The sequence below is a fragment of the Dromaius novaehollandiae genome, unplaced genomic scaffold, assembly GCF_036370855.1.
Source record: "Dromaius novaehollandiae isolate bDroNov1 unplaced genomic scaffold, bDroNov1.hap1 HAP1_SCAFFOLD_30, whole genome shotgun sequence".
Lineage (NCBI taxonomy): Eukaryota > Metazoa > Chordata > Aves > Casuariiformes > Dromaiidae > Dromaius > Dromaius novaehollandiae.
In genome coordinates this window covers 3,597,263-3,619,847 of record NW_026991333.1, presented here as the reverse complement: position 1 = coordinate 3,619,847, position 22,585 = coordinate 3,597,263, and the positions used below count along the sequence as shown (strand labels likewise).

At 53.2% G+C, this 22,585-nt stretch overlaps 1 protein-coding gene across 1 annotated transcript; it reads left to right on the top strand.

Moving 5' to 3' along the window:
• Positions 1-2,316: 2,316 nt before the first annotated feature.
• On the top strand, positions 2,317-18,841 carry LOC135325821 (olfactory receptor 14A16-like; the record flags this gene model as incomplete). The annotated part of the gene is made up of 2 exons (XM_064503799.1): positions 2,317-2,810; positions 18,700-18,841. Coding segments are annotated over 2 exons (636 nt in total), but the record flags the coding sequence as incomplete, so codon positions are not given.
• Between the last annotated feature and the right edge of the window lie 3,744 nt (positions 18,842-22,585).

Sequence of the window (22,585 nt, the reverse complement as noted above, 5' to 3'; positions counted from 1 at the left end):
GTGGGATGGGGTCTGTGAGCGCTCGCAGGGAAAAGAGATGGGGCAGAGAAACAGCTGCCAGGAGGAAAAGCTACAGGCAGGGGAGATATGATCAGCGAGTGAGAGGAAAGTAAAGCCATAAATGCTGTGGGAGGGGGAATTAGGCAAACTCCCGGTCAGTCCCTGCAATGCAGACATCTTCCTCTCAGCAAGCCCCCTGTGTCTCCTCTCCCACCCAGCACAGCCTCTGCCCTCAAGGCCAGGGGCTGCAGGGCAGGAGCCCCCTCCTCAGCAGCCTGAGCTGCAGCAGAGCAGAGGGGCATCTCTGCTGTGACGTGCCCATTTCCCACTGCACGGCAAAGGGGCTGAGAGTGACTGTGCTGCGATGCCACTGCCTGGGAGGTGCTGTGCAGAGCTGGGTGAGGGGAAGGCTTTCCTAACTGCCCGTCTGGCTCTCCCTCCTGGCTTTCCCTTTGCTGGCAGGGTCATGGTACTGCTGCTTATTTCTTCTTCTTTCTGTGCTGCTCTGCTTCTTGCTGTCCTGCTCTCTGGGGTGAAGGAGAGGGGTTCAGCTGCAGTTAAGGCACTGACCCTGTGGGTCCTGCGTGGAGCTGTCTTCATGGCAGTGATGTGCCTAAGGCCCTTTCTAACCTTCTAGGCAATGCATTTCATCTGATTGGGGAGTGATCTCTCGCTTAAGGCTGCCCCCCCTCATCCTTCTTTAGATCTCTTGACTGTCTCTCTGGGGTGTCCTGCCAGGCTGCAAGCTGCCCTCCACAAGACCTCAGCTCTGCCATAGCATATCTGTGATAGCGGAGAGTCTTTGTGCTGGTCATGCAAATCAGAAACCTCCTGATCTGCTCTGACAAGCTCTCCAGAGCACACTCCCCATGTCTGCTCTGAGAGAGAAGAATGGGGAAATCTTCCCTCTGGAGCTACATTCCTCCACTCTCACCTCAGTCCAGGTCCTTTCTTAGAGTAACTTGGGAGTGGGATTGTCCTTTAGCTGGGAGAGGGGCTAGCACAGGGCAGCGGGCAGCAAGACTCCTGCACAGTCCAGATCCCCTGACTCTGTCTGTAGTATATAGACACCGTGAGCCCTTTTCCTCCTGGGACACTTAAGTTCTAATGCTGAGAGAAACTGAAATGCCAAAGATTTCTACTGCATCAAAGAATGCTCCCACGGTGTGATGGAGGCATCTAAAAACTCAAGAAACATAGAATCAGATCCCTCCACTGCAGCCCCTTTTTCTGAATAAACTGTTGAACGAACTTTCCACAAAATGGGTGGCTGTAATCTGCTGCAGAGTGTGTACATCAGAGCTAGTCACGTCACACTCCCATTGCAGAGCCTGGGGAAAGAGTGCAGAGGGTAAATTGATGTGAGGGCAGGGTCCATCTCACTGGAACAGAGATGTCTAGAAAGGGTGGGGTCAGCCCCTGCCTTCCCTTCAGTGTTTCTGTGGCTTGCTGGAGTGGGAGCTGGTGGGGCTGATTCCGACACAGACACCTGTGTTCAGGAGGGCAAGGCTGGGGGAGATGAATCCCTCGCAAGGGTCTTCTCTTTCAGAGACAGCTGGCATGAGTGCTGTATTCATCTCTCACAAGGATTAAAAGAGGATATTCGCTCTGGGTCACTGGACTGAATCCCCTGCACTCAGCTTGTGACAGCTGTCTCCAGGAATTCCCACCAAGTACACGGGGCAGTCTGACACCTCCATTTACAACCCCAGCACAGAAGGACTGACTCCTCTAGAGCACCACACCCAGAGGCCCCTGCTGTGCACGGCACACTCAGCCAGCATAAACCAGAGATGAGAAAAGGGATCCGAACAAAGGGAGAGAAGAAGGGGAATGTGGAAGGTTCTATTTGGAATACTTTGGTTTTGTCTCAGAGAAAACTAATTAACTTATCAATGCCTTTTCCTCCTTGGACAGTCCCCAAAGCTGAGAGGAAGCAAATGCCCAACAGCAGTTTCCTGGATGAGTTCCTCCTCCTGGCATTTGCGGACACGCGGCAGCTGCAGCTCTTGCACTTCTCCCTCTTCCTGGGCATCTACCTGGCTGCCCTCCTGGGCAACGGCCTCATCATCACAGCCGTAGCCTGCGACCACCGCCTCCACACCCCCATGTACTTCTTCCTCCTCAACCTCTCCCTCCTTGACCTTGCCTCCATCTCCACCACTGTCCCCAAATCCATGGCCAATTCCCTGTGGGACACCAGGGCCATTTCCTACTCAGGATGTGCTGCCCAATTCTTTTTTCTTGCCTTTTTCTTGTTGGCTGAGTATTCTCACAATCATGGCCTACGATCGCTACGTTGCCATCTGCAGACCCCTGCACTATGGGACCATCATGGGCATCAGAGCATGTGTCAAAATGGCAGCAGCTGCCTGGGCCAGTGGGTTTCTCAGTGCGGTGCTGCACACTGCCAACACATTTTCCATACCGCTCTGCCAAGGCAACTCCCTGGGCCAGTTCTTCTGTGAAATCCCACAGATCCTCAAGCTCTCCTGCTCAGACTCCTACCTCAGGGAACTTGGGGTGCTTGTGGTTAGTGTTTGTTTAGGCTTTGGGTGTTTCATCTTCATTGTGGTGTCCTATGTGCAGATCTTCACTGCTGTGCTGAGGATCCCCTCTGAGCAGGGACAGCACAAAGCCCTCTCCATGTGCCTCCCTCACCTGGCCGTGGTCTCCCTCTTTGTCAGCACCATCATATTTGCCCACCTGAAGCCCCCCTCCATCTCCTCCCCAGCTCTGGATCTGGTGGTGGCTGTTTTGTACTCGGTGGTGCCTCCAGCAGTGAACCCCCTCATCTACAGCATGAGGAACAGGGAGCTCAAGGATGCCCTGAAGAAACTGATTCACCTGGTTTTAGTGCAGCAGCAGTGAGCTGCCCATCCCTCTTCACAAGTGGTTTCTAAGTACCTCAGACAAGTCTTGTGCTTTGGGCATTCTTGCTGTGATCATCATGTTTGTGCAGAAGTGTTGGAATTCATCCCACTTCCTTACAGCCTAGTCTCTCTGACCCAGAGGTCTTCTGTAAATGTGTCTCTCACTGTGTTACAGCTGTCCTCTCTGTAATAAAAGCAGATTTCCCCAGTGCGGTGCTTGAAGGTTGGGCTCTCCTTCAAAAGCTGGAGCCAAGAATGTGCTCAAGGACTTTCCCCCTGAAAGGGCCTGTTGCTTTTCCGACGCTCTCCCTGGGCTCAAGGCAATGAGCTTATGGTGCTGTGTTAGGGAATGAGGGCTGGATTCAGCTCTCACTTGTGGGTGCCCAGTGCTCCTGGAGATGGTGAATGGTCAAGTGGTATCTCCCATAGGACACGGCTGGACACTGATGCCCATCCTTCTCAAACGGAATATGGATCCATCAGGAGAGCACAGGGCATCCCCAAGGGCACCATGTGCTTAGGGGTGGGCAGTGAATGGAGCTTCACAAAATGCAGTGAAGTCATCCAGAGGGAAAGGGCTAAAGCAGTGAATGTCCAGGCTAGTGAGAGCTCTGCAATCCCACGAGAGGCAGTGGGGACCAAGGACGCCCAGGGAAGGGATCCTGCAGAGTGGTCCATGTCACCTTCAATGAAAAGCCATGGGCTGGATCTCGCAACACGCCTGAACACAGCCTGAGCCATTTGAAATGCCCTGTAATTGCTCAGAGCATTGTCCATGGCCACAGGGCAACAGATGTCTCGGTAGGGGGTTGTCAGGTGTAACGATGCCCATCCAGCTGGGTCTGCTTCCCACCCCCAACACAATCACCGGTGCAGAGTCACCCTGTGGCCCCAGGGCACCACAGCCCACTTGCTCTGCTGAGCAGCACTGCCAGCTCGGAGCCCCATGAGGAGCACAGGGTTGGGTCCAGGAACAGCCAGGTGGGCAGCACCGATGCACTTCCCTGGGGAAAGACTCTCCCGGGAGCAGGGACATCCCTGGAAGAGCAAAGGAGCAATTGTGTGCTGGCAAGGAGGAATAAACGAGACAGAGAAATCTGTTCCTATGGAGGTCAAGACAGGGCAGGCTGCTGTGTCCCTGGGGCAGCAGGAGCTGCCTGAGGAGCCCCAGGGCAGGGAGCCTTGTGCTGTGCTGGAGAGAGGGGCTGGCACGGGGGGCTGCAGGCAGTCTGGGGGTAGGGAATCTCCTGTGCACAAGAACAAGGGACACTGAGTGTCACTGTGCTCTGCCTCCTTGTGCCACGGGGGCCTGTTCCAGCTTGGAGGCTGATGGGGCAGCTGGCACACACACCCCTGCCCCCCAGAGCTGCTGTGCCTGCCGGGGGTCAGGGGATGTGGTGTGAGTGCCCAGAGCTCTGTAGCTCTCTGCTGTGGAGCCACCACCAGCCTGGTCTGCTCTGCTGGGTGGGCTGGGGAGAGGGCAGGGGAGGTGGGGAGAGCCAGGGAGGGGCTGAGCTGGGCTGGAAAAGGCCCAAGAGAGGGAAACACCAATGTTAGCTCAGCTGTGTGATCGGGCAGGGTGAGGACACACACTGGGGGGTTTGTGGTGCAGAGCCAGGTCTCATGCAGGGGAGCCGAGACATGTTAGCACAGAAGAGAGGAGGCCGCTCTGTGCCCTTGGTTGCACGGACTGATGGGGAAGGTGCCCCCAGGCATTCGTCCCAGACCAGCCTCTCACATGGGCTGTTTCCAGCCCTGGCCGCACACCCCAGGATTATGGGTGCATTTCCCTGGGTGGCCAGCTCTGTCCTGCTGGGCTCAGGGCCTGTATCAAGGGGAACAGCCAGCCCTGCCCGGCCTCTCTCCCAGCCCAGACCCCAGCAGACCCCGATGGATGGCTGTGTGCTCAACCCCACGTGGGACATGGCCAGAGCTGTGCAGGGCCCAGGCGCTGAGGGAGGCTGTCAAAGCAGGAGGGCTGTGGGGGGACGGGGCACCAAGGGCTGTTGTGGATATTGTGCTGGGGGGTGTTTCCCCACCCCTGAAGGAACCCTGCCCTGTGCGCTGCTTGCACAGCAGAAGTGGGGCCATGTGCAGGCACAGGGACAGGGCACAGATGGGAGCCACGATGCTCCTCACTGCTCCACTGCAAAAGAGAAGCTCCCCGAGCTCTCCCAGCCCTGCTCCACCAGCTCTTGTCCCTGCTCCAGCCATGCCAGAGCAGAGGCCGAGGGCCCTCAGGCAAAGCTGTGCCAGCCTCGGGGAGCTGCCCTGAGCACCAGGACAGGCAGAGCACCCTCCTCCTATGTCCCCACCATCCTGCGAGGGTGGCAGGGGCACCAGGGAAATGGCCTGTTTCTGCCTGGGGTCAGAGTGGGACTGTTGCATGGGAGGTGAACACAACAGCCACTGCGCTGCAGAAACACGGGCCACCACCCCTCACTGCAGCCCCCACTGCCCTCCTGCCCCCATCCCTGCTTACTTGCCCCACCCCTCCTGCCCCATCTCCTCTCCCCTCTCCCCATACCGCTGGGATCTGCAGTGCAGCAGGAGCTGGAACAGCCTCACAGCTGCTGCCTGGCCCCTGCCCTCCCCACCTCCCCCTGAAACATTGCATCCATCTTCAAGAAGGACAAGAAAGAGGATCTGGGGAATGATGGGCTGGTCAGCATCACACCAGGGATCAGCAGATCTTCCTGGAAGCTAGTTCCAGTCACATGAAGGGACTGGGAACAGCCAGCATGAAGCCATCAAGTCAAATTATTGACCAACCTCTTTGCCTTCTGTGATGGGATGACTGGCTGTGCAGACCAGGGGAGTGCAGTGCCTGTTGCATGCCTTGCATTTAGGAAGGCCTTTGACATGGTCTTCCCTAGCACCTTTGTAGCCAGACTGGGGAGAGTGAGGACGGAGGAGTAAGCAGTGGAGTGTGGGGGAAACTAGGTGGAGGCTGCCTGGCTTGAAGGGTGGAGAACAGTGGTACAAAGTCCAAGCGACTAATGGTTACCAGTGACGTTCTTCAGAGTCAGTACTGGAGCCAATGCCTTCTGTCTTTAGGAATGTTTTGGATGGTGGGATGGAGTGCACTCTCAGCCCGTTCATGAACGATCCCCAACTGGGGTGAGTGGTTGACATGCTGGAGGGCAGGGCTGCTCAGCAGAGGGGCAGCGACAGCCTGGTGATGCGGGCTGAAAGGGGCCTGGGGAGTTCAGCCATGTCCTGTCTCTGGGAGGAAATAACCCTGTGCAGCAGGGCAAGCTGGGGCGGACTGGCTGGAGAGCAGCTTTGCAGGAAAGGACCTGGGTGTGCTGGTCTTCAACAAGTTGACAAGAAGGCAACAGGGTTCTCTTGTAGCAAAGACAGCCACCCTTATCATGGGTTGTATCAGCAAGAGTACAGACAAGTGCAGGGCAAGTGCAGTGGGACAGATGAAATACCCTGCAGTCTCCACCAAAAAGAAGCAAAATGAAGGGCACAACTGACAGACTACCAATGCTGGGGAGAGCGGTATGATCAACAGAGTGCCCAGGGACTGCCAACATTTTAAAGGAATCAGAACAAGAAAGGCCTTTCTGCCAGTTGCCAAGTGGCTGGAGCCAGAGGTACCCAGGCTTGCTCAAGGGAGAGAGCTCCAGAGAGATGATTTCTTTACTCAACCACCAAGCGCATGGCTAGGATTATAATGTTCTATTGAGAGAACATGTTTTTTGCAAGTCTAGCTTTTTAATTAAAGCATTAGGACTCATACTCACACCAAATGGGGGGAGGGCAAGCAAAAAAAAAAAAAAAAAAAGAAGGAAAAAACACTTCCCATTGGCTTCAGTGGCTATGGGATGAAGCCTGCATTTGGTTTGAAAGAGAAAGGATTAGGACTGAATGTCAGGCAGGTGACTATAAACTACCTGATGCCTTCTATACTCTTCAGTGTCTCAGTGTCTTCGTCACTCCTCAGTCTATACTGCACTCTATTTTCTCCCCTGCATCATGGATCATCCCTCTGGAGAAAGAGCTGAGTCCAGGGACACGCCATGCCGATAATCTGGGCATCATGGGGAGCCCACTGCAAGAGTAAGTGTGTGCATGAGAGCTCACAGCAAAGGCCTGGGCAAGCCAAGGAGCAGGGACCCTCCCCAGGTGCCAAGGATCCCAGTCCCTGAGCCACAGGGCTGGGTACAGCCTCCTCCGATTGCTCATGACAGCAGCTCATGACACCCACCACAGAGTCCAAGAAGTTTCTGTGGGAGAGGTGGAGGAAGAAAGTGGAAACATCTCCAAAGAGGGGGAATGAAGGCAGCAGTCCCACGGGTAAACATCTCCAAATATGGGTGGATTTAACCCCTCTCTGGCAGAGCTGTTTCTTCCATGAACAGCAGTACCTGGGGGAAGGCGGGTCTTTTGCTGACAGCCCTTGTGGCATAGAGGGCATCAGGGTTGGAGACACCCCTTCCAGCCAAGGGGCAGTTGCTGGGCACTCAAACAAAGGTTTCAGTCGGGGACCTCAAAGCTCCGGGACCAGTGTGGAAGGCAGCAGTGAGTGGCAGCCCTGCCGCTACACTGAGAATTTCATTCTGTTGGGCTAAACCAGGACCCCAGGGACTCCCTGCAGCCGGCTGGATGGGCACAGATGGGACCTGGCCCTTCCTGCTGCTCCTGAGCATGTCATTCAAGGAAGTGCTGGAAGAACAGGCCTGGAGGGATCCTCATGGCACTGCATTGCCTGTGGCTGTGATAACTGATTGTCTCCCTCCTGCAAACGCTTCCTGGGTCAGGCGCTTGGGGACAACCATCTGGCAGTGCTCATGGGAATCCATCAGGACCATGCCCTGTGTGTGGGCAAGGGGACCTCAGGCACTTGTCACCCTGTTGGAGAGCAGCTTGGAGAGCAGAGACCTGGGGGGAGGAAAGAGAGGTCCCATGGCTGGCAGAGTGAAGGTGCTGCTGTGTGCCTGGGGCCAGGGCACTGCCACCTCCGAGGCCCTCTCCTAGCTCCTGAGAAGCTCTTGCAGAAGCAAGCAAATCCCAGAGAACAACCTTCCCCACCTTGCTGGGAGTCAAGGAGAGGGTCACTTCTGTGAGAGAACATGACAGGCCAGGAGCAGGCACATGGCTGGGGTTTGTGCTTGTGAGGTCACTTCTGCCCCAGGACCTGATAGGCCAGCAGCAGGCACAGGGCTCACATATGGGGCTGTAAGGTCACTGCTACCTCAGAACCCGGCAAAGGGCCTCAGTGCTGATTGTGAGGTCACTTCTGCCTCAGTACCCGATTGGTTGGTGTAGGTTCCTGGAAGTCACCTGTGCCTGTGCTGCTGTTAGGCCAGAACCAGGTTAATTGGCACAGGAGACTGTCCTGGAGGGCAGAGAGGCCATGGATCCCTCGTGGATCTTCAGGGACAACGTCCTCAAAGCCCAGGAACAAACCAGTGTGATGTGATGGGAGTCAAGCAGGGCCTGGCAGGAGAACCGCATGGATGACCAGGGGCACCCTGACTTAGGAGTTCAGCCACAGGAAGGAAGTTCCCGGAGGGTGGAAGGGGGCAGAGGCTGCCCAGGAGGCAGATAGAAACCTTGCCTGTGGGTGCAGCGATGGAGCTAGGAAAGCTGGAGCTGGAGCCAGAGCTCACAAGGGGTGGGGAGGGCAACCAGGAGGGCTTTTGTAAGCCTGCTGGCAGCACAAGGAAGGCAGCTAAGGAGAATGTGCTCTCACTGCTCAGTGGGGCAGGGGACATAGTGACAAGGACAGGGAAAAAGCTGAGTCTCTCCTTGTCTTTTCTGCCTTACATACTACTGGTAAGAGCTGCCCCTAAGGCTCCTAGTGCCCACATGACATTGCTCTTGATTGTCTTTGAAATGTCAGGGCAAACAGGGAGGTTCCTGCTATCTGGGAAAAGGCAGACATCACACCCATTTCCAGAGAAGGGCAAGAGGAAGAATGCAGGTCAGCTTCATGCGAGTCCCTGGGAAGGTGATGGAGCAAATGCTTCTGTAAACCATCTCCAAGCATCTGGAGGGCAAGGATTGGAGGAGCCAGCATGGGCTGACCAAAGGGAAATAGAAAGTCTGCCTGACCAACCTGAATGCCTTCTACCATAAGACTGTGGGCACAAGGGGAAAGCAGGGGACTTGGTGTGCCCTCATATTGGCAAGGCCTTTGACACAGTCATCCCTGTTCTACCTGTAGCCTAACTGTTGAGATCTGCACTCGATAAATGAACCATAAAGCAGGTGGAAGACTGGCTGGTCCATCAGGCCCAAAGGCTGTGATTAGTGGTATGAGGAGGCCAAACTGGTGGCTGGTTACTGGTGGCATCCCTCCATGATCAACACAGGGGGCAACACTGTGGAACTTCTTCATTAATGGCCTGGGACATGGGATGAAGCGCACTCTTAGTACCTTTGTGGACTATGTGCAATTGGAGTGAGCCCCTGAGCAAGCTCATTTAGTTCCCTCTGCATTGAGGAGGGAGGTGGGACTGGGGGGACCTGACATCCAGAGGTCTCCTCCATCCTAAGTGCTGTGATTCAATCACAGTTCATGTTTCTAGGGAGAGCTCTGTAAAGACAGACTAGGCCGAGGAAGAAGACAGGGCAGAGAGGCAGAAGAGAGAGAAGTACATCAATTTAAATAGAGGTGTTCCTCAGCAGAAAACTTCCCCATTCAAAGTGCGGGTAGCAAATAGGGCGTGATGAATAACTGTGCATACATATGTATATACTCAAACAGAGGAAGTAATTACTGTAGTGCATGGACATGGTGCTGCCAATAAAAAAGAAAGGAAAAACAACATGCGAATTGACAAATAGTATTTGAAGTTCTGGAAAGGAAGGCTTTTCTCAGTTATTGCATAGAGTTCTACTTTGGATAGGTTTGGACTTTTGACTAAAAGTTTACATTCAGGCCTTTATTAATTGGGGCACCTAGAGAGGCTACTGCTGCCCGAGATGCCCTGTTGTCGCTGTGTTCCCAGGCAGTGCTGGGGAATGTGATCCAGGAGCTACGGGAACCTTTCTGGAGCATTAGCTGGTCACCAGGAGAAGTCTCCCAACACCTCTCAGGGAGACACCTTATTTCTCTCTATTGCCTAGAAAGGGAAGTGCAGGCAGCTGGATTAGGCAGAGACATCTGCCTTGAAGGGGTCTGGCACTGGGTGAGATCAGCCTCCTCCCTGTTGCTGCCTAAAATCAGTTACACTTCATTGACCATCCTGGGAGTGTGGCTAGGTGTTTATGGCCTCCTTTAAAACAGCACTGCAACACAGGTGTATTGAGATTGGTGCCAATCTGGCCATCCAAAGATATCTCATTTCATTGAAGCCGGTCACCCTGTTTTCCGCTACTGGTCAAGAGAGTTCGAGCCCTCAGAGTGCGCCTGGCTCTTTGGAAAGAGCGAGGAGTGGCATGGAGAGCCCTGGGCAGGGAGTGGTTTTGGTGAGCCCTGGACTCGGTGTTGTCTTTTATCATGCTGTAGGCCTGATTATAACAGAAATGTTTAGAAAATGACAATAAAATTGAAACAAAGAAGAAATTAAAAAGCAAATAATTATTTTTTACACTTTTCAGCTTTTAACAGTCTTTATGTTCTTGTACTCCTCCTTGTTGGTGTTTGGGGCAGATTCTGTGAGTGAGTGAGTGAGTGAGTGAGAGTGTGTGTGTGTGTGTGTGTGTGTGTGTGTGTGTGTGTGTGTGTGTGTGTTTTGTAAAGGAAAGTGATTTCCACCTGGCGTGAGATGCAGTGACAGGGACACAGACATGTGGTGTCTTTGTAGGTGCCTTGGTCCCCTCTGCCCAGCCTCCATCTGCACCTCAGAGGGGCTCTGGTCTCCCGCAGGTCAACTCTGAGAGCTGCCAGGCCCAGGCAAGTACCTCACATACACCAGGGCCTCTCCAAGTGCCACTACATGCTTGTGATTAGACACCTGAGCTCTGCCTGGAAAGGTGAAGGACTGTTTAAAAATGTGTTAAAAATATGAGCACCTTTTCCTCAGCTGAAATAATTCAATAATTTTAATAAATTGTCCCCCTTTTTCCTTGAGGAACTCCTGGAAATCTTTAGGAAGGGTTTGAATCCCAGGAGAAGAAATACTGGTCTCCCTCAAACTTGCATTCTCGCTGCTCTGTCTGTTCTACTGTGCTTTTAACCTCACCAATCTTTCACATCTTTCTCCATGCCCTGATTAAACTGATCATTTCTACAGTCATCTTTGCATCAGACTATGTGTAGAAAGAAACTTTCCATAGTTTTCCATTTCTCCTCCTGCTCTTACTCTTCAATCACTCAGATAGTTCATCTTGCCTCCTCTTCCAGAAGTCTCATTGTTTCTTTAGACAACTCCTGAATTGTGTTGCTATCTCTCCTTTCCTGTCTAGCTGTCAAAAATCGTTCTAGCAAGGTTATTCCTTGTGGAAAGTGAACATCACTGGAGGCACCTTGGACTTAGCATGCAGTTAAGGAGTGTATCTTATTTTTCATTCAAATGTACCATGTTTTGTTGTTTTGATCACAGCTCAGAATTATCCTCCTATGTCTCTTTGCAGCTAGTTCTCGAAGGAAAGCAGGTGGGAATTGGTGCATAGAGGCTGTAACACTCAGCTACAGACTCCAGTGGAAAAAGGGTTGATTTTTACAAGGGTGATGTAGGTCCCCAGTGGCCGAAGAGAGAAATGGCAGGGCTGGGGAGGGGAGGAGGAAGGCTGTTCATACATGTCTGCTGTCAAAAATACTGCTTTTCTCACACATCCAGATTCCTCTGGAGACCCTCTCAGTCACTGTCAATCGGAGAATGTGAATATCACTTGTTCTGTATGCTGTACAGAAAAGAAAACTTTAAAAGCAGGAATCCTTTGTCGTCGTCTTCTTCTTCTTTTTTTTTTTTTTGATGCTTCTTCCTCTTGTAAAGACGCTCCTGAAACCTCTCCAATTCACCACACCAGATCTGAAGAACTGAGGGAAATTATGGGGATAATTAGGAGCTCATCAGGGCTTTTTGCATTGTAATGACCCCTCAGGAGTATTTAGTGGTGAGTCCATGAACATCAGATTCTGAGAGGAGAGTGAAGCAAGCTCTCAAGAAGTTGCATTCAGAAACAGATCCCAAAGTTTCTTGGAGCATTAATGGGTCCCCCTGAGGGCCATTACTCACACAGCCTCTCCAGGGGCTGATGAGAGCAGAAAGCTGGAGGCAGTTGTTACAGGTAGGCAAAGGAAATGTGCAGGTGGCTCTGATGCCAAGTCAGCCTAGGTGTGTTTTATCATACCACATGGCCAAGCACTGACACCCAGCCCTGGGTAGGGTGATCGTTTCCCTCCTGCTTTGCTCAGGGCTCTTTGTGGGGGCAGTGTGAGGGTGGGGGTGTGCCACACTGAGTGAGGGACAGTGAGATGGCACCTCACAGGCCCCATCAGTGAGAGGAGGAAACAAGGCCTCAGACTACAAGGAAATGGTGTCTTCTGGCAGGCCTCAGTGGCAGATACAGGAGCCATAGCCAAGAGGACAAAGACCTCAGTTCTGTCGGAAGCTTTCAGCCTTGGCAGTGCCCCTGGCCTTCTCCACCAGAGCCTGTCCTACACTGTCCCATGCCTGCCCCTTCTTCACTGCAGCCTGTAGACACCCAGCCTGCTTCCCCTCCTTGCTCTCACCCAGGGATCTGCCCACCTTTACTGATGTCTCTCCACCCTCCCTTGCTTTTCCTTCAAACACAAAGCCAGGGGCTCACCACAGGCTCCCTCTGCCTGACCTCTTGCACCACAGCACTACCCTTCAAGTGATATTTATTTCTATAAAATCTGGTCTGAACCTCTCAAGCTGAAGATTGTGGGTGTTTCTCCTTCTTGTGCTGCTTCCCACCACCAAAAAAAGCACCAACATCTCTGAAACCACCCTTCAAGCACTCACGGTCTACTACTCTACTGCCCTTAGCTTCAACTTCACCAGGATAATGTAGCCCAGGTCCCTCAGCCTCCCTGTACAGCTCATGTGCTGCATGACCCATACCCGCTCTTGGCAGACCTCCTCTGCACCCTCTCCAGGTCCTCCCCATTCCTCCAGCACTGCGTGTACCACACTGGGACATGTGATTCCAGATGTGGCCACCCCAGTGCTAGGTGGAGGGATAAAAACAGTCCTTGTCTGGGGGGCCACATGCTTCCTAATGCAGCCCCCTATGCAGCTGGCCTGATCTGTGGTGAGCATGCACCATGGGCTCATATGGCATCCCTCATGATGTCCAGGCCCTTCTCCCCAGGGTCACTCCCCCAAGGCCCAACCTGCTGCTTCTCCTTGCACAACTTCAGGAGGTTTCTCTTGGCCTCATCTCCAAGCTTCTCAAGGTCCCTCTCAACTCAAGCTCCTTTGTGTCAGCTGTGAATGTGTGTGTGTGCAGATGGCTCATCCTATCTTGCCATGCTTCTGACAGGATAACAGCATGACGAACTGCAGGACGCTACAGATAATAAAGGCCATGCTGTTTTAAAGAACTGCTGGAAATGGTTGAAATGAGCATGGCAGCCATCTCAGAGAAGCCAAGGGCAGGTACAAAGCAAGCAAGACCAGGGTCAATGGGTATAGGGTAAATAGAGGTGTGCTGGTTGCATGGGAGGAGAGCAGGGTGGTAAAAGAGAAGAGCTTGTAAGGTGGAAAAGAGGGGAAAATGCAATAAAAAGTGAAATCAATGAAAAATCAGGGCCACCTGGGGGTACCTGCCAAGCAGTCCTGAATCTGAACTGCTCTGACCAGAGCAGGACAAGACACATGCAGCTGATGTGCTCATACTTTTGTCTGATGTACTTCAATAGCCATGGGGAAGCTGAATGTTTTCCCTAAGGTCAACAATGGAAGACCCGGGGTGGAAGGAAATGCCAAATCATTCAGGCTGGAAGGGACCTCCGGTTGTCTCTAGCCCAACCTGCTTCTCACAGCAGGCTCAGCTGTCAGCTCCAAGCAGGTTGCTGAGGGCTTTAGTCATTTAGGACTTGAAAACCTCTGAGGATGGAGATGGCACAACCTGTCTGGGCAACCTGTCCCAGTGCTTCACTGTTTGGATGGGTAAAACATTTTTGCTTATCCCCAGCCTGAACCTCTCTTGTTTCAGCTAGTGCCTCATCCTGGCCCTCCTCCTCCCATGGTGCACAATGGTGAAGAGGCTGGCTCCATCTTCTTGATGACCTCCTGGTAGGTATGGGCAGGCAAACCCTAGGTCTTCCCAAAGCCTCCTCTTTTCCAGGCTGAACAAACCCAGCTCCCTCAGCCTCCCACACTGACAAAGTCAAGTGTACAAAAGTGTTCCTAGGTTGTTTAATGGATCTCCCAATCCTTCTGGATTTTACTGGATCTGCAGAGGACCTTAGGGCTGTTAGAGTGCAATCACCTTCATGCCATGACCTTCTGCATATGTCACACTCATTTGACATCATGTTGTAGTGTACAGGTATTGTAGATGGTGAGGAGGGCAAGCAGTCATCCATAATTAAAAGGAGGTAACCTTGCAGCACGAGGAGGGGCAGGCTCTGGGGGTGGTATGAGTGGTGCTAAAACACATGCAGAAAAGGAATTCAGGAGTTCAGGAATCACAGTAGTTATCACCAGAGATGCCAGAATCACCCATCCCTTTCAGTTGGAAGCGACCTTCGGGCGTCGCTAGTCCAACCTCCTGCTCCCATCAGGATCAACACTGAAGTCACACCAAGTTCCTCCAGGCTTTGTCCAACAGTGTCCTGAAAGCCTCCAAGAACAGAAAGACCATAAGCTCTTCAAATGTTTCATTATCCTCATTGATTTTTCTCCCTGCTATCCAAGAATCGCAGTAGCTATCGCCAGAGATGCCAGAATCACCCATCCCTTTTAGTTGGAAGTGACCTCAGGAGGTCTCTAGTCCAACTTCCTGCTCCCATCGGGATCAACACTGAAGTCACACTACAGTTCCTCTGGGCTTTGTCCAACAGCATCCTGAAAGCCTCCAAGAATGGAGAGGCCATGAGCTCTTCAAATGCTTTAATATCCTCACTGGATAGCATTGGATTAGATAGCAGGGATTTTTCTCCCTGCTATCCAATCTTAGATTTTAACCATTTCCTCTCATTCTTCTGCCATGAATCCCTATAAAAGCATGGTTCACTATGGGTGGCGACCTTGAGCTGGGAAGCTGCTAAGAGTCACCCCAAAAGACTTCTCTTCTGCAGGCTGAACAAGCCCTGTTCCCTCAGCCTCTCCTCTCAGGGCAAGTGCTCCAGCCCCCAAGCACCTTGGGGACCTGCCACTGAAATCGCTCAGAGTGATCAACAGCATTCTTCTGTACGGGGCCCCAACTGGATGCAGGATCTAGATGTGCTCTAAGAAGCCTGAGTAGAGGGGGACTGATCCACTGATCTCCTGGCTTTGTTCTGGTTCATGCAGGCCAGGATGCTGTGGCCTCCATGTCTGCCAAGGAATGCTGCCGGCTCATGTTCAGTTTGCTGCCCACAAAGACTCCCAGGTCCTTCTCCTCAGAGGTCCTGCCCAGCCAGGGACTCCCCAGTGTGTATCGCTCCAGGGTGTTGGTCTCTCCGAGGTGCAGGGCCTGGCATTTGTCCTTCTGAATTTCACAAAGATCCTGACAGCCCATTCCTCCTCCCGGCTGAGGTCCCTCTGAATGGCAGCCCTCAAGCATGTGACTGTTCTGCCCCATTAGGTGTCATCTCAAATGTGATGACAATTGCCTCCTCCAGGTCACTGATGCACCTGTTTAGACAGGTCTGGTGGCAGTATAGACCTCTGCACACTCCACTTGTCAGCAACTTCCAGGGAAAGAATGACCCATTCACAAAAATCCTCTGAACTCGACCATCTAACCACATTTTTAGCCATCTGGTGGTCTACTCAGCCTACTGTAATGTCTTTCTTGTATACAAGAATATGGTGGGAGACAGCATCAAACACCTTCCTTAAAGTCATGTCAGATGTCCTCCACTACTCTCTGCTCCTCCACAGTACAGGTCTTGTTTTCACAGAAGGCAATCAGGTTGGTCAGGAATGATTTCCCTTCAGGTAATCTATGTGGACTCTTCCCAGGCACCTTCTTCTCCTTCGTGTGCCCAGAAAGGTGATCTAAGATGAATCGCTCCATGACACACTCCTCACTCAAGTGAGGTGGAATGGCCTGCAGCTCCCCAGGTAGTTCTTGTGGCCTTTGTTGAAAATGGGCACAACATATTCCTTCTTCTGGCCATTGGGACCTCCCTCGATCTCCACAACCTTTCCAAGATGAGCCTGGTTGTGAGAGTGGTCAGCCCTCTCAAAGTCCTGACACCCTCCAGCAACCTCCTGGACTGCTTGCACTCTGCTGTGACAGGGCGATGCAATTCCCTGCACAAGAACCAGGCCCTGTGATCCACAGGCTTCCTCACATCAATTAAAGGAGATGCATCTACCTCCTCTCCCTCATTGGGTGGTCTGAAACTCATGCTCACCCACAAGATCTCACCCAGCCCTTTGTCCATCCCAGAGAAAAGAGCTCCATACATCTGAGCTGCCCCTTCACACAAAGGGCATCCTCCCTCCTCATCTTCCCCAACAATCTCTCCTGAAGGGCTTGTACCCTGCCACCACAGCCCTCCAGTTGTGCCAGTGATTCCACCACATTTCAGTGATTCCAGCCATGTGGCAGCACTGTGAAAGCTTGTGCATCTCCATCTGCTCCTGTCTGTGCCCCAGGCTGAAGACATTCACATATATTTTGGCTGCAGAACCTCAGCTATGGCACAGAGCGCACATTTATAACGGTGATACCTGATACCAAGAGCCAAGGACACCGTGTATGCAGTGGCCCCACTTCAGAGCAAAGGTGTGCTGTCATAGAGAGCAGGTGGCCATGCAATGGTGAAAGAGGTTCCCTCTGAGAGAGCAAACCCTGCAGTGCCCAAGGTGAGGGGGAAACAGAGCTGGACAGTACACGAATGGTGGGAGAGGGGTTTGTTGTCCAAGCTACCTCTGCAGTACTGTGGGGCCTGTGACAGAGGTGACCTGATCTCCAGGAGGGACAAGGTGCCACTGAGAAAGTCCCTGGGCCTGGACAGCCTGGCATCCAGCCACCCTGTGGACATCATTAGCACAGTCCTCATTGATATCATCTGGGGGTGAGAAAAGATTCAGAGCAAGGAGAGTTACAAGTTTGCAAGAGTGCAGGGACATGAGCGGAGACCTTGGTATGATGGGCCTCCACTAATGCAGCTTGCTTGAATGTAGACAGGATGGCCTTGGCCTGAAGGCAGCAGTGGGATTCAGGTGTTTGGTCACAGGCAGGAAACCTGAGGTGCCCCGCAACACTTGCCCAGCAACCACTGCAAAAGGGCCTGTTTTTCCTGTAGGTCCCATGTGGTACCTGCTAGAAACGTGTGGTGTGCTGGACACTCTAGGCTTATATGCTCTCAACCTCTTAAACCGTTATACGGACCAAAGTGCAGTTAATAAGCATTTCTCATGCCCTACGTGGTGAGAACAGCCTCGGGTTCACTACAGGAACCTGGAAATGGGTCAATGGAGTGAACCAGCAGACTTAATAATATGGGGGAAAGGTTATGCTTGTGTCTCCACAGGTAACGGGCCTCGTTGGATGCCTGCACAGCTGATTCGACTTGTTGACGCATCCCCCGAAACACCAAACGAGGACTGAGAGCCAGTTAAGATGAGCCCATGTCGGGACATTTTCTGGCAATATCTGCCTGCCTCGTGCAGGGTCAATATCGATTCATAAAAGCTTATGGCGACTACACGACCTTACGAATAAGTTGTAGATAGAATCAGAGTGGAACCCTTTTGAGGGATAGGACTGGATGTGGGTTCAAGAAGGTACTGGTGTGTGGATTGGTAATCTTGCTAAGATTTCTAGCCCTCGCCATCTATCTCCGCTGCTTAATAAGCCTTATGCAGAGAATGACTCAAAGGACTTTGCATCAAGTACTTGCTGTGCAAATACACACTGCACTGGCAATATTTGGTTTAAAAAATGAAAAAGATGTATGGGCAGACAGCGAGGGATTGGACAAGACAGAGTTAAGGAGCCGAAAGCCTTGGGAGGAATAAATAGCAGTATGTGGATAAGGAAGTAGCCGCACGGAACGAGAGGGAGTGATGATGGGAACATGACCTTCGGGAAAGTACAACGTGGTGCTTACAAGTGGAGGGTAAAGTACCATAGATCACTGTGGGAAGTACCGACCCGGGCATATAGAGCATATATAAAGGGCTTGCTTGCTTGAATAAAGTTGATTCTGATCCAGCACATCGGAGTCCGTGAATCAGACAGACACAGGACACCTTGCTGGTGGAGGCTGGAGCCAAGGGACTGAGTTCCCCAGACCCATCTACCTCTGCTGTTACCAGATTGCCTGTCCCAGTCCTCAGCCATGGGCCCACATTTCCCTTGTTCATGCTTTTACTCTTACTGAAGCAATAGCAGATCATCTTTTTTGCCCTTGACATCCCTTGCAAGCATCAATCCTAAAGGCGCTTTGGCTTTCCTAACAGCTTCCCTACTTCCCTGGACAACATTTCTCAATTCCTCCTTTGCCGCCTCTCCCTGCTTTCTGTTCCTGTGTGCTGCCTTTTTGTACTGTTGTTCAGTTGTGAGTTCCCTGTTCAGCCACTCTGTGTCCTGAGATCTCTGCTTGCTCTCCTGCACATCAGTATGGGCCATTCTTGAGCTTAGAGGATGCTGTCCTGAAAGACCTGCCACCTTTCTTGAGTTCCTCTGCCCTTCAGAGCTGCCTACCACAGGATCCCTCTACCAGTAGGTCCAAGTCTGCTCCTCTGACATCCAGAGTGTGGGCTCTGCTACTCTTCCTTCTCATGTTGCTCAGGATCTGGAACTCCACTGTCTCATGGCCACTGCAGGCAAGGCTGACACTGATTATCACAGCCCTCATCAATTGTTCCATGTTGGCAGGTTCCAGGTCCAGGAAAGTGTCACCCTTGGTGACCTATCAGGCTTCGCTGTGCTAAGAAGTTGTTCTCCACACCTCCCAGAATCCTCCTGGACTCTTTGCAGCCTGCTGCATTGCCCTCCCACTGAATGTCTGGGAGATTCAAGTCCCCCCATAAGAGCTGGGGTCTGTGATCCACAGACTTCCTCAGGCTGCTCAAAGCCTTTGCAGTTCTGCGACAGCTTGTGCATCTCCATTTCCTCTTCTTTGTGCCCCAGGCTTTGTGCATTTGTGTACATCTGGGCTGCAGAACCTCAGCTGTGGCACCAGGGCTGAGCGCAGACTTGTCATGGTGATACCTGTTCACAAGCCAGAAAAAAAGAGAGCTGGCCATGCAGCTGTGGCAGGAGAGGCGCTTGGTTCCTGAGCTGACTGCAGCACCTTGGGGCCTGTGATGGAGGTGACCAAATCTCCAGGAAAGACAAGGTGCCGCTGAGAAAGTCCCTGGGCCTGAACAGCCTGCAAGCCAGGCACACTGTGGCTGCGTCATCAGCACTGTCCCTGTTCATAGCATGAGGGCTGAGAAAAGGTTTAGGGAGAGACGAACTAGTGGGGATTGAGAGGGTTGTCATGTGTGGAGACCTTGGTGTGATGTGCCTTGCATCTTTGCAGCATGCTCGGATGTAGATGGGATGGACTTTGCCTAAAGGCAGTGGTGGGAATCCCTTGTTTGGGAACAGGCAGGAAATGCGAGATGCCCTGGGGTGTTTGCCCAGCCACCACTCCAAAAGAGTAAGGACTTTTGCTGTAGGTCCTGTGCTGTACCTGCTAGAAACCTGGTGGTTGTGCTGGACACCCCGTGCATCGGACATGGCCCTGCATGAGCTGTTTGCAATGTCGGGATCTGCATATGTCTCGGCTTCCTAGTGAGCGGAGCTCTTGCAGTAGTCGGCATCAAGTGTCATTTCAGATGGCCAAGGAGATTCTGCACCTGGCAACCAGCTGATGTCCTGGAAGCATATGGGTCTCATAATTATTCCATCAGAGCAAGGAGAAAGTGGAACATGTCTTGGATCACCTCTGGCCCTTCAGATGTCCAAGGGGGTGTGTGTGTGCGTGGACAGCTGAGTGCCTCCCTCCATCTCCCTTGATTCCAGTGGGAGCTTAAACAAGGAGCTGCCATGCAGACAGGCATTTTGCGCACACTAAACTTGGGCAAGGGGAATCCCACCTCCTGTGAGTTTGTGGAGAGCACGGGAGAGAACTGTATCCTATTGCACCCTGGGGCTTCACAGTGAGCACTAGATGTATTGATTAACTCCTCTAAATCATCCCTGAAGCAGGAGCAAAGGAACTCCCTTCTTGTGCCTATGCTCTTATGAGATGGGAGCAGGGCTTTCCAGAGTGGGATGTTTCCACCTCTCTTAGATAGCCATGCTCTGGTGAGAACAACTGCAATGCTAGAGTCAGTCTCTGCACTGTTTCGAGAGGGATCCTCGGTGATTATTTTCATCTACTTCAGTGGCTATTTCCCAGGGGTGACCCTGCTGCCTTCCAGGAACTGTCAGCCCTGGAGCCCAGGGAAGGTCCCGAGGGTGCCCAGGGGACAGAGAAAGTCACGTCATCAGCTGGGCCTCTGCTCCTGAGCTGGGCTTGGCTCCTGGGGCTGCCGGAGCCCATGGCAACCTGGCAGGCGCTGCAGAGAGCCAGCTCTGTCCAAGTGCAGCTCCTTTTCCTGGAGAAGCAGGACTCCGGGCACTGCCTGCAGGGGCCAGAACGAGATGGACATCTCGGAAGTTGAAGATAGTGGGGAATCAGAGGATGGCTGAGAGCTGCCTGCAGCGAGAAATCTTCCCAGCCCCTAACACAGTAAGTCTGGCTGCAGGGCAACATTGCTGCTGTGGCTGCCGGAGGGTTCCTCTGAAGCTGGCAGCTTCCACAGCTGAGAGGGTCTGTCAGGGCGGCTCTGCCAGCTCCTCCTGTTTGGAGCAGGTGGTGCTTTAGAGCAGGGCTTCCCAGCCACACCGTCAGAGGGACAGGCCATCACGGCTACCTTCTGCCAGGGACGGTGCTGGGGTGTGAAGCCAGGGAGTGCCCCCAGGTGTGCGCGGGCTGTAATTGAGAGCAGTGTCCCTGCGACCCAGGGTGCTGTGTGCCCGGGGCAGGGACTCTGCCGCCTGCGAGGGTCAGCACTCAGCCTGCCCAGGGAGCTGCCCAGGGCGCTGCAGGGAGAAGCTCTGGCTGGAAGGAGCGACCCCGAGAAGGGTGGGTTCATCCTCCTGTTGAGAGGGTGCTGCGGGGGTCAGGGCTGCTCTCAGATCTCGCTCACTCCCAGGATATTTGCAGGGGACCTTTTCAAGCAGCCAGCCATGGCCGGGGTTCCCTGAAAGATAAGGACCTTTCCTGAGGCTCTGCTTCCAGTTTCCCACTGTTTGCAGGAGGTGGGAGGTGGGGGGGCAACGGGGAAGGAAAGGAGCTGTGAGGTTTGGACAAGAGGCTGATGCTCCCAGACCACTGCAGTGAGAGATCAGTAGTTCTGTGAGGGACCTCATTGCACCCTTTCACCCAGTGCTCTGCCTACAGAAAGCACCACCATCACCTTGCCTGGCCTCACCAGTGTTTGTCTGACCTGCTCCTTAGCACCTGCAAAGCCAGAGATGCCCCTGGGCAGTGCCCTGCTGCTGGGAGGTTTCTGCAGGGCAGGACTGAGTGCCCAGAGGGTGGGATGGGGTCTGTGAGCGCTGGCAGGGAAAAGAGATGGGGCAGAGAAACAGCTGCCAGGAGGAAAAGCTCCAGGCAGGGGAGATATGATCAGCGAGTGAAAGTAGAGACATAAATGCTGTGGGAGGGGGAATTAGGAAAACTCCCGGTCAGTCCCTGCAATGCAGACATCTTCCTCTCAGCAAGCCCCCCGTGTCTCCTCTCCCACCAGCACAGCCTCTGCCCTCAAGGCCATGGGCTGCAGGGCAGGAGCCCCCTCCTCAGCAGCCTGAGCTGCAGCAGAGCAGAGGGGCATCTCTGCTGTGACGTGCCCATTTCCCACTGCACGGCAAAGGGGCTGAGAGTGACTGTGCTGCGATGCCGCTGCCTGGGAGGTGGTGGGCAGAGCTGGGCGAGGGGAAGGCTTTCCTAACTGCCCGTCTGGCTCTCCCTCCTGGCTTTCCCTTTGCTGGCAGGGTCATGGTACTGCTGCTTGTTTCCTCTCCTCTCTGTGCTGCTCTGCTTCTTGCTGTCCTGCTCTCTGGGGTGAAGGAGAGGGGTTCAGCTGCAGTTAAGGCACTGACCCTGTGGGTCCTGCGTGGAGCTGTCTTCATGGCAGTGATGTGCCCAAGGCCCCTTCTATCCTTCTAGGCAATGCATTTCATCTGATTGGGGAGTGATCTGACTCTGCTTTAAGGCTGCCCCCCCTCACCCTTCTTCAGATCTCTTGACTGTCTCTCTGGGGTGTCCTGCCAGCCTTCAAGCTGCCCTCCAGAAGACCTCAGCTCTGCCATAGCATGTCTGTGATAGCGGAGAGTCTTTGTGCTGGTCATGCAAGCCAGAAACCTCCTGATCTGCTCTGACGAGCTCTCCAGAGCACACTCTCCATGTCTGCTCTGAGAGAGAAGAATGGGGAAATCTTCCCTCTGGAGCTACATTCCTCCACTCTCACCTCAGCCCAGGTCCTTTCTTAGAGTAACTTGGGAGTGGGATTGTCCTTTAGCTGGGAGAGGGGCTAGCACAGGGCAGCGGGCAGCAAGACTCCTGCACAGTCCAGATCCCCTGACTCTGTCTGTAGTATATAGACACCGTGAGCCCTTTTCCTGCTGGGACACTTAAGTTC